Here is a 15,340-nt window from a genome sequence, read left to right as displayed (position 1 = left end):
AGTGTCGGTACCAGTTGTTTAAAAAAATAAAATTATTATATTTTAACCCTTTATTTAACAAGTTGAAACATACAAAAATGGCAACACTCCGTTTCCATCAAATATTAACATTGAATGATATGTCAATGACAAATTCATTTATAAGTTAGCAGTTAATTTTTGCAAATGTTACAATATAGGTTTCTAATGACAATACAAGTTCTTAGTAAGAGCTGAGGATGTGTATTTACTATTACGATCGTTAGTTAGGGACGACAGAAACACAAGTTGGCGCCAGAGTATTTCGTAAAAAGCTTTTTCTTTGAAATAAATGTTGTGTATTCTCATGTCAGCAGCAGAAATGTTGAAATTGTCCATCCGGAAAACGTTCGTGCGGACTGCCTTAAGGGCGCCGTGGCGACGTCACAACGCTTTTTTGCTTCCTCTTGATCTGCATCATTTCCTGCTGCTGCTTCAGTCGGACTTCCTCCAGACTCAAACAGCCACCTTTGAACACACACAGGTTTACACTTGGATTATATAGGAGTGTTTATGTGTACTACATACTCCAAACAAAAGGGGGCAGTGATGTCCATCCATCCGCTTTCTATTGCACATATAGATAAACCCCACCTATGTAGATTTTTTTCATCTTCGCTAAAGCTAGCGAGGCAGTCGTGCCAATTGTGCCTCACCGACGCTGCTGGGCTGGATATTGACGTACGCCATGGCTCTGCTCAGCCTCAGCTCCTCCAGAGCCGCCAGCTCCGCCTCCGCCTCTGCTCAACCAATCGCAACAGGATGGATACAAACATCTGACTGAAGCAAATTAATCCGATTTTGTCAAACTCAGGGCACTACCATTTTATCCTGCAGCGCCCCCTGCTGTCAACTAAAATTGTGCCCTCGGGCTCGCATTACAAACGTCACAGCTTGCCTATTTTCTACTTTTGGTAATGTGACAGCAGAGGGCGCTACATGACAAAATGGTGCCACCCTGTAATGGATGAAATTGAGGAATTCTAATATGTGGACTCACTTTTCTGGATGTCTCTTCTCTTCTTGGGGTTCGGGGGGATGACGGTGAAGGCTTTGTGGCTGAAAGAAAACACAAAAAAACAGCAAATATGACCAAGACAAGTGAGTGAGGAGTCACGCCAGGATGCAACATCACGTGAAGAAGTCAACAGCTTGCTACAGGCCGCTTGATCCTGATCATCAGCCGGTTGCACGCAGCAACAGATGGCAGCACGCACGCACACTGACGGTTTTTATGTGACGACTTGCACACGTGACGGCATTTGAGATTTTCTATGGCGCTTGTCCACAGGATCCGACTTTGGGTGGGCTGGAGCCTATCTAAGCTGACTTCAGGCGACACCCAGGACTGTTCAAACAAAAAAGCATTCCTCCAAACTTACGAACTGCCAGTCAGGTAGACCTAAAATGAAAAATGTCCTATGCAGGTATGTCTCATTGGTCGACAGCTCACCTGTGAATTCCCACCTTCTGGATGCTCGCTCGCCCCCGCCGCCCAGGACACTCGCCGTCCTCCCGCCACTTTGCTTCCCAGGCGGCATCCTGCTTGGTGGGTCCGGCTCGGGCAACGGTGGATCTGGACCTGCTGGGGCGCTCGCAGCCCATCTGGGAGCGACCCCCCTTCTGCGCCGGTCTGGGGCAGCTGGCCGCTCGGCTTTGGTACACGGGGACCGCTTGGAGTTTGACAAGTTTGCTCCTCTCTTCCAGTGCTTTGTGCTTGATCATCTTTGTTGAAGGCATCTTGCTTGGCTCTAGTCCACAAATGTCACTTCCTTTAATGAAGACATCTTCTGCGCCAACGCATTAACCGAGCGTCGTGTTTCTCAAGTGTCCCGGTTGCCATGGCGCTCCAACCGCATAAACGCAACCTAAGTATGATTGATTGAGCGCAGTTTCCGGTTGAGACCTTCAAAATAAAAAGGCTTTGTTTTGTGTGGCAATTTGTAGCGGCATAGGGCACAATACATCTACACCTTCAGTCATTCTCCGTGAGCTCCTTTTGTTACCAAAAGAGCAGTAGGACCATTTGGAACTTGACATCATACCAGCTTCTCGTTTATATTTTTGCTTTATATTTGTGGTTTCCGTCACCGTGGCCTGAGTCGTGCGATTGACGACGCTCGCACTAAAGTATGTGAGTGACGTCGCATTTAGGATTTGTTGACAAGTCGCATTAGTGTCACCTGTAGTCTCGTGCCGCCATGTGTGAGTCGTCCTCAAGTGAACACTTTACATTTATTTTAGGAAGTATTTCACTTTTGTTGCAACAATGAGAGATAAAAGACGTGAACAGTAATAAAAAAAAATATCAAATGAGGGTGCAAAACGAAAACGAACAAGTTTTTCTTTTCTTTTATCACACGCAGTCCTCCAGAGCTGTGTGTGGCGCTGTTTTTCATTAGCGGGCGAACACAACTGTGCCGTCGCTGGAGCTAAAGTAGGTAGCTGAGCCAAGAGGGAGGTCGTAGCCGCGAGAGGTGGGCCTCGGGCCGGGTGCCTTCCCGCCACAAACATGGAGACAGAATTGCGGCCAGACGAGTCACCATTAAAACACGATAAACACCAAGCAAGCACCCGAATTATCAACTTCGCGTGTGAGCTAACAGTAGACAGTCATAGACGAAGGTGCATGTCATAGATATGAATTGATATAGACCCGTCGTTGGAAAACGTCAGCGCGTCCGCCATCTTGAATGTGTCGGTTCTGACCGTAAAATAAAGCAAGTTAATAGCCTGAACTTGAGAAATGGGAATATATTTGGGGAACAACATACCTAATTTTTAATCTGATTAGAAATGTTTACTCCAGTCCCAACAGTGTAATCTTGGCCTGCGAGTGACCTGGTTTAAAACTGTTACAAGTTTTTCTCCCGTTATGTTTTTTGGCTTTTATTCTTTTTGATAATTATTTTTAAATACAATACCCTATTTTTTCTTAGTCATGATAGAAATCCTGCTGTGAACAAAATGGAAACAATAAGTTGTAATGGAGAGCTTGTACTATCCGCATGTATTATCAAGGTATTTATCAGAAGTGCAGTGAAAATTGAGAGGAAATGTGAATATTAACTTTGCAATTAGATTTTTCAGTATGTGCCCGCATTTTTGTTTTCTATCGCTGTGCTACTGTTATAAAAATGAAACAATCTCTTGCAAAAAAAAAAGAAAAAAAGTGCCAGTTAAATTTCCCGAAAGTAATTAATCGTAAATCAAAGTAGTAAATAATGTTTTTGGCGCTACTGTGCCACATTTAATATGGCAGCGATGTCGACGTACGATACCGTGCCGAGGCGGGCTCCATGTCTATTTACAGTCTCGGGTGACGAGGAAGTCACCAGTGACAGGGACTCCACTCCCCCAGACTCCACTAGTCGCCTCCACTCGTACACCCGTCCGATCGAGTCGTGGGGCCGAGGCAACCACACGCCCTCGCTCTCTCTCTCTCTCTGGCTGGCTGACATCGTGCGCTTGTTGTCGCGGTGAGAATGTTCCGTGGAGCGGATGGACCGGGCCGCCGCGCTACGCTGACACCAGAAGGCAAGAAGCCGCCGAACCGAACCGAGCCGAGCCAGCTGACACTTGCTTAGCATCACTCGTGTTGTTAGCCTGACACTTTGCTAGCCGAGGCCTGCCTCCGTGTTTTTATTATTATTATTATTTGGCTCCTATTGAATGTGAGTCCGCATGAAGAAATTGCACACCGCTAATCCTAATCATTTTTTCCCTCCCTGATATGATAATAACAATGTTAGGATGTGGCTGTCGTGCGTGGCCGTGCACCTGCTTGCGTGGAAACATCGCCCATTGATCAGATATTTTATTTTATTTTTATATTTTTACAAGCTCTAATTAAGCCAAGGCATACAATTTGACATGAAAAAAATGTCACGGCACAACACCGAAAAAGTGGCCACACAGGTTCACTATGGACACTGCCATCTAGTGGAAGAGCAATTAATTCTTCTTCCACTAGATGGCACTACACGTCACTGGCATAGACCGGCAGAGAAATATATTTACATATTTACTTTAAATCAATTCAGCCATTATTTAATAAAAATAATGTATTTTCAACCAATTTTAGGACTATGATGTCAAAATTAATGAATGCAACATATATTTTATGACTGCTGAAAATGTTAAAGTGAAAATGCTATCTTAATGCACATGCTAACGATTAGCATTGATAATCACTGGATCCCTTTGCGTAACAGATTTTGAGTTACGCGCATGGTCATAGAACTAATTCACTTTATTTGTCATCAAGTATATGATCTTAATTGTGTGTCGATTTTTAGGCCGCTAAAGCCTTGCAGGATGGACAAGGAGGCGGTGGGTGCGAGCCAATCAGAGCGCGGCCCGGCCTCCTCCACCGTCTCGTCCCCATCGCCGGCGGCCGCCAGCGCGCCCGCCCCGACGCCACCCCGTCTTACGCCCAACCCGATGCTGCTGCAAGACTCAGCGGCGCCGCCGCAGACCCCCGTCACCTCTTCCCCGCCGCCACCGCTCACCCCCGCACCCTCCCTCTCCGCACCCAAGATGGCGGCGGCGGCCAGGACTTCCTCCCCTCACGTTCTGGTCCCCGCGCCGCCCAAACTGACCACCACGGCGAGCCCCGCCCTCCGCACGTACGCTCGCCCCATCCTTCCCTGCGCCTCCAAGACCACGACGCACACCTCGCCGTCTTCTGCGTTAGACGCCGCCGCTTCTTTGTCTTCGTCGTCCTCTTCTTCTTCCTCGTCAACGGCCAAGATGTCCGCCACGCTGACCAATGGGAGCGCGAGGAGCGTTTCCACGCCGACTTCCAACTCCATCACGCCCTTCCACACGCCCGCCAGTCCACCTGGAAGACAGGTAGCGCAACGCTCGTTGTGCCGAGTGTTATTATGGTGGTTACCGTGGCAACCACATACACAACTGTAGTACCCTCAACAAGTTAAGCTCACAACATCCCTGAGGCCAACTTGAATTTATGCTACGCTAACGCTAACCCCGCGATGTGATGTGCAGGCGCTGCAGCCTCACCCGGCGAGCTCGCTCGGCCTCCCCGTCGCCAGGCACAGGACTTCCCAGCAGGCCTTGCTCCTGGGAAAAGGTCTCAAGGGGCCCGGCGGACAAGAGCAGGTGTTGCTCAGGGCTCAGATGGTAAACACGCACACACACGCGCAGGCCCGTGGGGATGCTGCCGTGTCCATGGTGACAGTGAAGGCAGCATCCAAGAGGTTTCATGTTACAGTCAGGTTGGTTATATACTGTTAGGTTCTTACAACAGGTAAAGTAACTAAGTAGAAGTAACTAATTACAGTGGTGCCTTAATTTATGAACAAGGTGCTTAAGGAACTGAAATTCCATTTTAGGTTTAAAACTAGCGATAACTATAGCAAAAATGTCCTTCATTTTCATCTTTTGTTAATTCATATCATACATGAGAATTTTGGGTTGATTTTTTTTCCTTTTATCCCAGAAGTCTTTGCGGCAGAGCACTTCTGATCAAGTGGGCGGAGCTTGCTTTAATTAACTTTCCGCAGAGTTGGTTCAACACTCAATAAATCAACTCTAGTCAAATAAATTAGTGTTAAAAAATACACTTAAGGGGGTTGAAATCAACTCTGAAAGATTCAACACCAAAATTTAAACACTCCAATTTTTGCTGTTTATTACATTTTCAGCAAATTATGACGTTATTGGATGTTACAAGGTCAAAAAGTCGTTTGGGAATTAGAGTTTACTTTATTACTCAATACTCAGTGATCTTTTTCTTCTTCTTTATCTTGCACTTGACAAATACTATAAAAAAAAATAATACAAAAAGTCATAAATTACTAAAATAAAGCAATTTTGAAATAAATACTAATAAAAAAAACTAAATCAATCCAAATTTAATGAAAATTAGGTGGCAGTAGTTTTAATGATAAATACACTTGTGTGCAGCACAAATCTAATGCAAATTGTGGTCCAACTGTGTGCATGGGTGGACTTTAAATTTTCTTTTGGTATTTTTGTAGACGTTTGCGCAGTTTTGGGAGTGAACACAAATGGTTTGTTTCTAGATCAATGGAATCTTCTCCCCTTAATTCCCTGCAATTCAGTCACCAAAATTTAAAATGTTCATGCCGAGCGCACGTCTACCAAAATATTTCTTGGTGTAATTTGCTCTTTGTACTTTTTGTGACATTTTCATTTGTCAGTGTGCATTTTTTTTTTTTAATTTTCCAATCTGCGCTTTTGCTGACTTGAATGTTTGAATGTGAGCCAAGTGGTTGTGTTTGCTCCTGTCCGCTTGTATTTCCTGTGCTCGCAGCTGATTCTCACGTCTGCTATGCGGGCGGGCCCTTCTTCCACTTCCTCCTCCCTCGCTAACCCCACCTCCGCCCAGGTGAGCAACGCGGGCACGGCAAGCGGCGTCGCACGCCAAGCGGCGTCCCGCACCGCCGCTTGACAGCGGTCTTGTTTTTGTGTCGTCTTCTTGTCAGCTCCACAACGTGACGGCGAGGCCGCCCCCGCCGCCCTCCCTGGCCGCGCCCCCCTGCCTGCGTCTGAAGCCGCCCATCTCGGCCCCGCCTCTACTCTCTCGCCCGCAGACGGCGCTCTTCCCTCCTCTGAGGCCACGCCCCCCGACCGCACCTGGCCGCCACCTGGCAGTGCCGCCTCCAAGTAAGCCACGCGACCGACAAAGTGGAATCAATTTAAATGCTGAAATTAAAACTGAGGATGATTTTGATTGGTCACCTTGTCTTCATCTTTTGCGTCTCTTCTTCCTCCAGCGCTTTACTCGCCGGTGCGAGCCGTCCCTCTGCGGCCCAAACTTCATTCCGTGCGAGCGGCGTCGCCGCGGATTCCCTCCTCACTTCAGTCGCCTCCAGCCAGCCGGCCCCGAACCGAGGTCGCCGTTCTCCCCGCGACTGTCACGCCGCCCGCCGCTTCATCCTTAGAGACGGCGCCGTCCGCTTCCCGGCAACTACAAATCATCGCTCTCTCTTCAGCTCACCCGCCGCCGTCTTCCGGTCAAACTGTGCGGCCTACTTTGTCCAGACGGGAAGTGCTTCCGCTTCCTCAAAGCGCCGCGTCGCCTCCCTGCCGGAAGGAGGGCAACGCTCCGCCAGGAGGAATCCAAGACGCCGTAAATGACCAAAGACAGGAAGCTGAGGAGGAAGCGGACAAGATGGAGGCAGAGAAGGACGCCGGCCTCAGGCCCAACGACCAAATGGAGGTGACTGAGGAAGGCCACGCCGGCGCAACGGCACACGGCGACCGGGAAGACGCCATGGAGATGCAAGTGGGAGGGGCCGCCGCTTCCGAGGTGCCGTCGGCTGTCGATCGGACGCAAACGCACGCACATGCGGATTCGCTCGTCACCGAGACTTTGCTTCCGGAAGAACTTCCCGTCCGGCATCCGGAACCGCTTCCTGACCAGCGTCTGCCGCCGGAACCTTGCAGGCACGGCGTCAGACCACCAGAACTTCCTGGCAACGAGGCGAGCCAGGAGGAACTCCATCGCAACAAAATTGACGAGAACGTGTCCGCGCATTCTGACAACCAATCAGGTAAGTTATGGGGCCCGACCGATATGCATGATTTTTGGCATAAAAAAATAGATTACCGATTAATCTGCTGATCATTTAAATACATTGCAAAATGCATAAATTTACCTCCCCCCCATTTCCTTTTCAATGGGTGTCACTTGCTATTAAAAATCTCTGCTTTGAATGAGAAGTCCATAGGATGACCTTATCAAAAATAATTCATGAAGTATATATGGTTATTGTTATTAAATGTGTCAATAATAAAACCATTCTTACTTGTTTACAACTGGATGTTTACATCCTTGAATTTTGAGGAAAGAAAGTCTTCGAATCATTGAAATGTCAAGTTTAAATATATCTTGAAAGGACTATGACAAAATAAAAAATAAATAATATAAGAAGAGTAAAATAAAAGCAACTGAAAAAACAGTAAGAACAAATACTGACTTTCTGTATTTTGGCCTCTAGGGGGCAGTGTGAATACAGAAGAAAGTGGCGATTGAATTCTATTAAAACAATTCGTTTTTCACATATTTGGAAGAATGAGTGCCTTTGCATAGTGTTATCTTACCTGTGGGTATGTGATCTCACAAGATTTGTGTGTGGATAGTCGTTATTTAAAGGAAAAACACTCCCGAAGTCGATGCTAACTTCGTGTTAGCATTTGAATGGGATCCTTCCTTCGCTTTTAGCATTAGCGCTAGTCTAGCGATGTTTTAAAAACAAAATGTTTTGTATTTAAATATACAGTGGATGTAATTCTTAACGCGGCATGTTTACTTTTATAGTTAACTCCAACTGCGGTGTCATTAAACAGCTTAAAGCACGCTTAGGGACAACAGAATAAAATAAGCTACACACTTGCTAGCTGTTATTGCCACGCAAGGAAAATGGTGCATTCAAAGTACTTTCACAGTGTCGGAAACTTCAGCTTTCTTCAATGTTTAAAGGCCAATAATCGGCTGATTAATCAGTCGGGCCCTAGTGTGTTATTGTGTGTTATTGAGTTAACTGTTTTTATTTCAGCGTTGTCCAGCCTGTCGTCGCAGTCTCCGCCCTCGTCCCCGTTCACGGATCCGGCCTCTCACGCCGTCGCCCAGCCGCTCAATCTCAGTCAATCGCAGCCGGCCGTCGGCGAAAGCCCGCCGGAAGCCGAGCCGCCCCTCGACCGATCGGAAGAAGAGCCCAGGGCCCCGGCGGCGGCGGGCGGGCCGTGGGAGTCGAGGGTGTGGCCTCAAGGCAGGGACGTCTTGACGCACGTGGTCGAAGGCTTCGTCATACAGGAAGGACTGCAACCCTTTCCTGTACGCACGCAAAAACAGGCAAAACGCACACGCTGTGTGAAAAACAGGTCAACATTGAATTGACGTCTTAAGGTGAGAACAATCTCTTGTCGTTTCAGGTGAACCGCTCGTCGCTGCTTTTGCTTCCTCAGCCGCCGCCGCCGCCGGCACGGGCACAGGAAGTGAACGGGAGCAACGGCAAGGCGGCGGTGACGACCATAGACGAGGCGACGGAACACTCGGAACATTCGACGGACTCGCAAGATGAGGACGGCAAAGATGCACAGCACCACGGAACACGTAGGAGATTCTTTGGCTGCCTTGGGAACGAATCACTGAGTCGTTCGCAATTGTCCAGTCGCTAAAATCCTGGAAAGTGGTGGACCCCAACCACCGGTTCTCGGACCAGAAACTGGTCCATGCCCGATAAGTTTGGGCAGCACTGTTGTAAAGTTGACCAGAAATCCCTTTTTGGCGATTCCCTAATCACAAAGCAGTCAAGCCCCGCCCACTATTTATGAGGCCGTTTTCACGTAAATTTGGTGGAGAAAAAAAAGAAGAAGAAACCATGAAATGAGACCACAACCTCGTCAATCGGTTTGGTCCCGTTGACGTCCTGTCCTGTCTTTGCGTTTCAGGCGGTTCCCATTGCGAGCGCGCCGTCCTCCACTGCCAGTTCTGTGGCAAGAGAGGCCACGCCCACAACTTCATGCGCTCCAAACGCTTCTGCTCAACTTCCTGTGCTCGCGGGTAAGACTCGCCGTATCTCGGACGTGAATTCCCCTTTCTACCGTCATTTTCTTTGGCACCATTTTAGCTTGTTGTGGTTTTCGTACTTCACTGTTGACAAATATTTGCGACTTTTTTGCACCCAAAATCTGAGATTTGATTTGAAGGCCAAACGGCCCGAACCAAAGTCAAGACAAACTCTTCTTTGTTGTTACCGGCAGCTTCAACGTCCGCCTGACCAAGCGGCTGCGAGCGCTGAGCGCCGGCAGCCGGGCGGAGAGGTCGCCGCGACCGGTCCTCAACAGGGCGCAGTCCGTGCCAGGGAAACCGCTCCTGCTCAGACTGGTAACAAACGGGATGTGCAATTAAATCAAAATTCAATTACAATTTCAATTATTACACTCCACTATTATAAAATAAGCATAATTGTAAAAAAATATATAAAAAAATATTAGATTAATACTAATTTTGTTGTTTAAATTGATACATTTGCAACCTTTTTATTTTATTTTAAAATAAATAAAAAATTCCAAATCCAAAATGAACTTGGTTGATCTCTTATACTCTGCTGCCACCTGCTGGCCGTTTTTTTGTAATAACTACCATTACTTTAAGCCACTTCTCTCATGTCAGAAACTGTATCAAAGTCTTCTTAAAAATATATATAAATACGTTTTTGGGAGTGGAGGACAAAGTATTTAAAAAAAACATATTTATATGTCTTTGGGTTTGAAGTGCTAATTAAATTGCAATAACGTCTCCGCAGCCTCGTGATCTTTGGAGTGCCGGACGCAGGGACAAGGACACCAAGGAGGACAAGAAGGTCGTGGCGGCGGCGGAGGAGGAGGAGCGCCAAGAGGAGGAAGAGGAGGAGGAGGAGGAGGAGGAAGAGGAGGACATGGAGGCAGAAGGAGAGGAGGAAGACCAGGAGGACGAAGGAGAGGAAGAACCAGCGGTCGCCGTGACAACCAGGATGGAGAGTCCAGCGGCGGACAGAGCGAGGACGTCGACAACCGCGGCGGTCACCGTGTCCACGCCCACAAGCACCTTTAAGCCCGAACCCTCGCAGTGGAGCGTGGAGGACGTCACTGCCTTCATACACACGCTGCCAGGTAAACGCGCGCGCACACATCAAAAACGCGGGCGCATTTACACACGCGCGTGCATTTCAGGCTGCGGCGAGGTTTCGTCGGCTTTCCGTCTTCAGGAGATCGACGGCCAAGCGTTGCTGCTGCTCACCGAGGAGCATCTGATGGGCAGCATGAACATCAAACTGGGGCCGGCGCTCAAAATCTGCGCGCACATCAACGCGCTCAAGAACCCGTGAAGAATCGAGACCAGAAGCGCCGGGCACGTCAATAACAATGAAATCGTTTTGTCAATAAGCTGCTGAAGACTTGAAGGATTTTCAACATTTAATATATCAAATTTGTCTATTTAGTTTTTTTTAGAACGTGATGTCCATGACAAATCTATCCCGTAGCTCACATAACCACTGTGTGTGTGTGTGTGTGTGTGTATAAAAATATGGCAAAATCAAAAATAATAATGATAGCTCAACTTTGTATGTGATTGATGAAAATGTGATGTTTTATATTCTCCACCCCAAAAAAGAAAAAAAAAGTGCGCTCTGAAACGGCAACATTTTTATGATATCCTGCTTGGAAATATTTAATAAAGCAATTAATCTTATATTTGCACATCTTTATTATTTATGAGCAAACTGATATTACAGACAACGAGTATAATCTTCAATAGAACTCGTTTACGTGCAGTCAATTTTCAGGATAAGGTTAATAACTCCCACTTACATATTGCAATCTAACAACTCACGGACGTCATTTACAATTTTCATTAAAAAAAAAAAAAAAAATACTTTCATGTCACTCACCTCAATAATATTAGATTTTGAATGTTTGACAGTATGATTTGATGCGAGCAAAAATATTGTGTTGTCATTGTTTCATTTTCAAACAAAATATGGAATATTTGATACATTAACTCATACACTGCCATTGACGGCTATAAACGTCAAAAATTCATTTGAACTATTTCTATTAGTTTATCATTTTTTTCCACTTTTGTTAACAAGAGTATGAAAGCCTAAAACATTTTTTTATTGCACATTTACAGTTATGAAATTTGTGATTAATAATTAATTAAAAACTTTAATTGTCTTGACACCCCATTTTTTTTTTATCTTTTTAAAAAAATAAAATAAATCATTCATTGTCATTGAAAAATTATTTTGAACTATTTCTTTGCGTTTAACATTTTCCCCCCACTTTTGTTAACAAGAGTATGAAAACCTAGGAAAAAATTATTGTACATTTAGAACCGATATAAAATTTGTGATTAATCGTGAGTTAATTAATGAATTAATGCGATTGCCCCTATTTTTTTTTTTATATGAATTTATGGCAGTTTGTGATGACGTCACGCGACAACACATACTCGTAGATAGGATTCCGACCCGCGACCTCAAACCTTCCACCCCTCCCCCTTTTCATGCCCCAGGATGCATTGCGTCACGTCAAGCGTTAGCATGATGACATCACCGGAGCGGAGGCCTGATGTGTGCGCTTTCCATTGACACGCAAACGCACGCGTGCGCGCACCCGCGGAGTGTGCGGACGCGTCAGGATGGTGAAAGCGCCGACTGCTCACAAAGTTCCTTTTGTGCCTGCCGGCGGCGCCCGCCTATAAATTGCGGCGTCCAAATTTGGCTCGCCTACACGTACGTGTGTTTGTGTGCGTGCGTGGCTGGCAGCGTGAGGACGCCGCAAAATGTCGCAATGTTCGGGAAAGGTGAGTGGTTGTCGAGCGGAAAGCTGTCGGGACGGATCCTAACGAGCGCCTGTCACTTCCCTCCACTCCCTTGGCCAGATCACCTTCTTCGAGGGCAAATGCTTCACCGGCAGGAAGTTAGAGGTCAGAGGTGACTGCGACAACTTCCAAGACCGCGGCTTCATGAACAGGTCAGGATGGACTCTTGTTGGTTGTGGAAGATGCTTGGTCGGGGTCGCTTAGAGGTTTAAGGTGTGCGTCACGATTAATCGATTATTCACTGAAATGTCCAATACTCTTCTATTTACAGCAGATATTATTTGTAATAATCCATTCATCTTGTCCATTGTTTTTAATTATTAAAAAAAAAAAATAATAATAATAAATTTTACAAATTAATTACAAATTAAATCAAAAACATTATTTTAAATTGACGTAACATGAAATAAAAGGATGATTCTGACAAAATGTGGTACTGAACATCTGTATTGTTCTCAAAAGTAAAATAAAAATAAAATAAATAAACTACAAAGATAATCAATCATCTTGCTTTCATTAGGGGTCTCAGGCGATTCAAAATTGTAATCGTAATTAATCGCATGACTTCAATAGTTAACTCACAATTCATTTTTATATCTGTTCTAAATGTACAATAAAGTATTTTTTTCTTCTAAGTTTCATTCTCTTCTTAACAAAAGTGTGGGGGGGGGAAGTTTAATAAAAATATGGCTGCATCTTTTAGTCATTGATACAGTAATTTTATAATAATTCATAAAATTTAGCTAAAATTAAAAAGATCTACTGTAAAAAAAAAAAAGTGTGATATTGATTTGAGTTGGGAGATTTTTCTGCCACTAGATGGCATAATTGCATTTGTAAGACATTGGTGACCGCTTGATGCATTTTTCTTTTCATATTAAGAGCCATCATTAATCTTTAACATGAAGTAACTTGTGAAATTCTGCCCATTTGTAAAATTATCAAATCCAACTTGACCCCAGTCTCCACAAATATATGAATTATTATGACATTTATTACTGCGAAATTTTGACGTGGACGCGTCTGCTGCGTGGAATTCCGCGAGTACAGGCTCTATACAATTCGACTGGTTTGATAATTCGATTGTTAACTGTTACGGCGCAAGCTGAAGCGGATCCGAGCTGAAGCGTCCCGCTCGGCGCCCCCCCCCCAGTGAGCAATTTGTGCTGGTGCGCTCGTCAGGGTGAACTCCATCCGGGTGGAGAGCGGCGCCTGGATCTGCTCGGACCACCCCGACTTCAAGGGCCAGCAGTACATCCTGGAGCACGGCGAATACCCCGAATTCCAGAGGTGGAACTCGCACAACGACCACATGGCATCCTGCAAGCCCGTCCGCATGGTAAAGGCAACACTTAACACGCGCACGCCTGCAGCTGGCAGCAAAATTAAGATCCTTACTAATACCACCTGGTGGCGCTATTAAGCTAATTTACACCACACAAGGCAGGCCAAAATATTAGGTACAATTTGGTCTTGACTTTTGAGGGTAAATGTTTGTTTCATGTTGAAAAAAATAATTTTGTAGTTTTTTTTGGGGGGGGGCTGTAATTTTTATTTAATTTATTTTTTGTAATATGTAATGAATGATATGTTAAACATACCTGTTGAGCAGAAAGAATCCTCTCAGCTGCCTGAGCTCCCGTTGCTCTGCTTGTAATGATAGCAAACGTAGAAGCGGCATTTTTGGGAGGTCTCTTGATAGATAGGTCTGATAAAATAAAAATAAAAAATACTTTTTTTTTTTTCTTGGAGGCGCACGGACAAAAACAAGCTGTTAGAACACTGCTACAGACAAGTCAATGCAGCTCTGCTTACCGTGCGAGAAGCCCCCACTGGGTAATTCAACTATGACAGCACAAGAGATTCCATTGCCTTGTAACTGCGACCTTCATCATCAGATGGCAACGCTGCAGCTCTGCTTACCTTTTGGCTTTGACATGACAGTGCTTCGTCCGCCGTGCACTCTTGTTGAACCAATTTAAGATTACAAATTGAATTGTTGACCAACTGGAAAAAAAACAACAACTTCAAAATGGTAACACACCATTGAATTAAGTTAGTCCAAAGTGACTCCAATCTAAAGTAATAAATAGTTTGATGAACTCATAATTAATTAAACTTAATACTTTGGACTAATTTAATTCAATCGTGTTACCAATTGAAGTGATTTTTTTTTCAAGTTGGTCAATTTGTAATCTGAAATTGGTTCAACAATTCACCTTTGAGAGTGTGTCAAAGTGCTACTTAAACGCTGACAAACTTTGGGGGCGGTGCTTATTATGCTAATGAGCTCCACTGTTACATTACAAGTGAGAAAAATTGAGACGCTCTCACGCATACATAAAAACAAGTAAGACATTTCGTATCTTTTTCTGGGGGGTCGTGCGCAGCACGGCGAACATTACCGCATGGAGTTGTTCGAAGGTCTCAACTTCTCGGGCCCGAGCGTGGACGTGTGCGACGACTGCCCCTTCCTGCAGAGCCGCGGCCTGGCCAAGAACTGCGTCAACTCCGTCAAGGTGTACGGCGACGGCGCGTGAGTACGCAGCCGGCGGCTCAGCGGCGCGTGTGCGTGCGTGCGCGCCACCGCTCGCCGACAGTCCGGCTCACGCGTGTGACCCGTGCGCAGGTGGGTGATGTACGAGGAGCCCAACTTCCGCGGCCGCATGTTCGTGCTGGAGCGCGGCCACTACTGCGGCCCCAACGAGTGGCAGGCGCAGAACCCCAACATCCAGTCCATCCGGCGAGTGGTCAACTACTTCTGAAGCGGCCAACGCCAAAAGAAGCACACGTCATTAAGACAACTTTACAAAAATATATTATTCTTTTTCTCATGTCGCCCTCCTCCGGATGTCCGAGCCCTCGGACGAGCTCGGCGGAGGAAGTCCGCCACGTTTGCCAAAATAAAAGTCTGACATGTCCTGCGTGTGCTCTGATGTCACTTCCTGTTGCGCAATTTGC

At 45.9% G+C, this 15,340-nt stretch overlaps 3 protein-coding genes across 7 annotated transcripts; 2 read left to right on the top strand and 1 right to left on the bottom strand.

The window, feature by feature from the left end:
• Positions 1-38: 38 nt before the first annotated feature.
• LOC144040305 (uncharacterized) lies at positions 39-2,076 on the bottom strand. 3 transcript variants are annotated; one of them, XR_013289688.1, is made up of 4 exons: positions 1,472-2,076; positions 1,019-1,077; positions 613-798; positions 39-486 (listed from the first exon to the last, which is right to left on the bottom strand). XR_013289688.1 is itself a non-coding variant. In XM_077554417.1 (4 exons), exons 1-3 carry the CDS (start codon positions 1,756-1,758, stop codon positions 643-645), a joined length of 462 nt encoding a protein of 153 aa, XP_077410543.1. In that variant the 5' UTR covers positions 1,759-2,071; the 3' UTR covers positions 39-486; positions 613-642. The 3 variants fall into 3 exon arrangements, 2 of the variants coding, with proteins under 2 accessions (XP_077410543.1, XP_077410542.1); XM_077554417.1 differs by having other exon boundaries at positions 613-758; positions 1,472-2,071; XM_077554416.1 differs by having other exon boundaries at positions 675-758; positions 1,472-2,065.
• A 1,247-nt stretch (positions 2,077-3,323) lies between these two features.
• On the top strand, positions 3,324-11,245 carry LOC144040303 (uncharacterized). 3 transcript variants are annotated; one of them, XM_077554412.1, is made up of 12 exons: positions 3,326-3,555; positions 4,317-4,872; positions 5,029-5,163; positions 6,320-6,394; positions 6,492-6,672; positions 6,783-7,562; positions 8,568-8,845; positions 8,944-9,124; positions 9,463-9,574; positions 9,775-9,898; positions 10,320-10,665; positions 10,726-11,245. In XM_077554412.1, the coding sequence occupies exons 2-12, from the start codon at positions 4,336-4,338 to the stop codon at positions 10,878-10,880; spliced, it is 2,904 nt and encodes a 967-aa protein (XP_077410538.1). In that variant the 5' UTR covers positions 3,326-3,555; positions 4,317-4,335; the 3' UTR covers positions 10,881-11,245. The 3 variants fall into 3 exon arrangements, with proteins under 3 accessions (XP_077410539.1, XP_077410538.1, XP_077410540.1); XM_077554414.1 differs by having other exon boundaries at positions 3,332-3,555; positions 8,568-8,863; XM_077554413.1 differs by lacking the exon at positions 6,320-6,394 and having other exon boundaries at positions 3,324-3,555; positions 8,568-8,863.
• A 1,032-nt stretch (positions 11,246-12,277) lies between these two features.
• crygn2 (crystallin, gamma N2) lies at positions 12,278-15,303 on the top strand. Its single transcript, XM_077554018.1, has 5 exons — positions 12,278-12,361; positions 12,440-12,531; positions 13,562-13,718; positions 14,770-14,915; positions 15,009-15,303. Exons 1-5 carry the CDS (start codon positions 12,341-12,343, stop codon positions 15,142-15,144), a joined length of 552 nt encoding a protein of 183 aa, XP_077410144.1. The 5' UTR covers positions 12,278-12,340; the 3' UTR covers positions 15,145-15,303.
• The last annotated feature ends 37 nt before the right edge of the window (positions 15,304-15,340 follow it).

Source organism: Vanacampus margaritifer, chromosome 20 (genome assembly GCF_051991255.1).
Source record: "Vanacampus margaritifer isolate UIUO_Vmar chromosome 20, RoL_Vmar_1.0, whole genome shotgun sequence".
NCBI lineage: Eukaryota > Metazoa > Chordata > Actinopteri > Syngnathiformes > Syngnathidae > Vanacampus > Vanacampus margaritifer.
The sequence above is the reverse complement of the archived record's forward strand: the minus strand, read 5'-3'. Positions and strand labels throughout refer to the sequence as shown.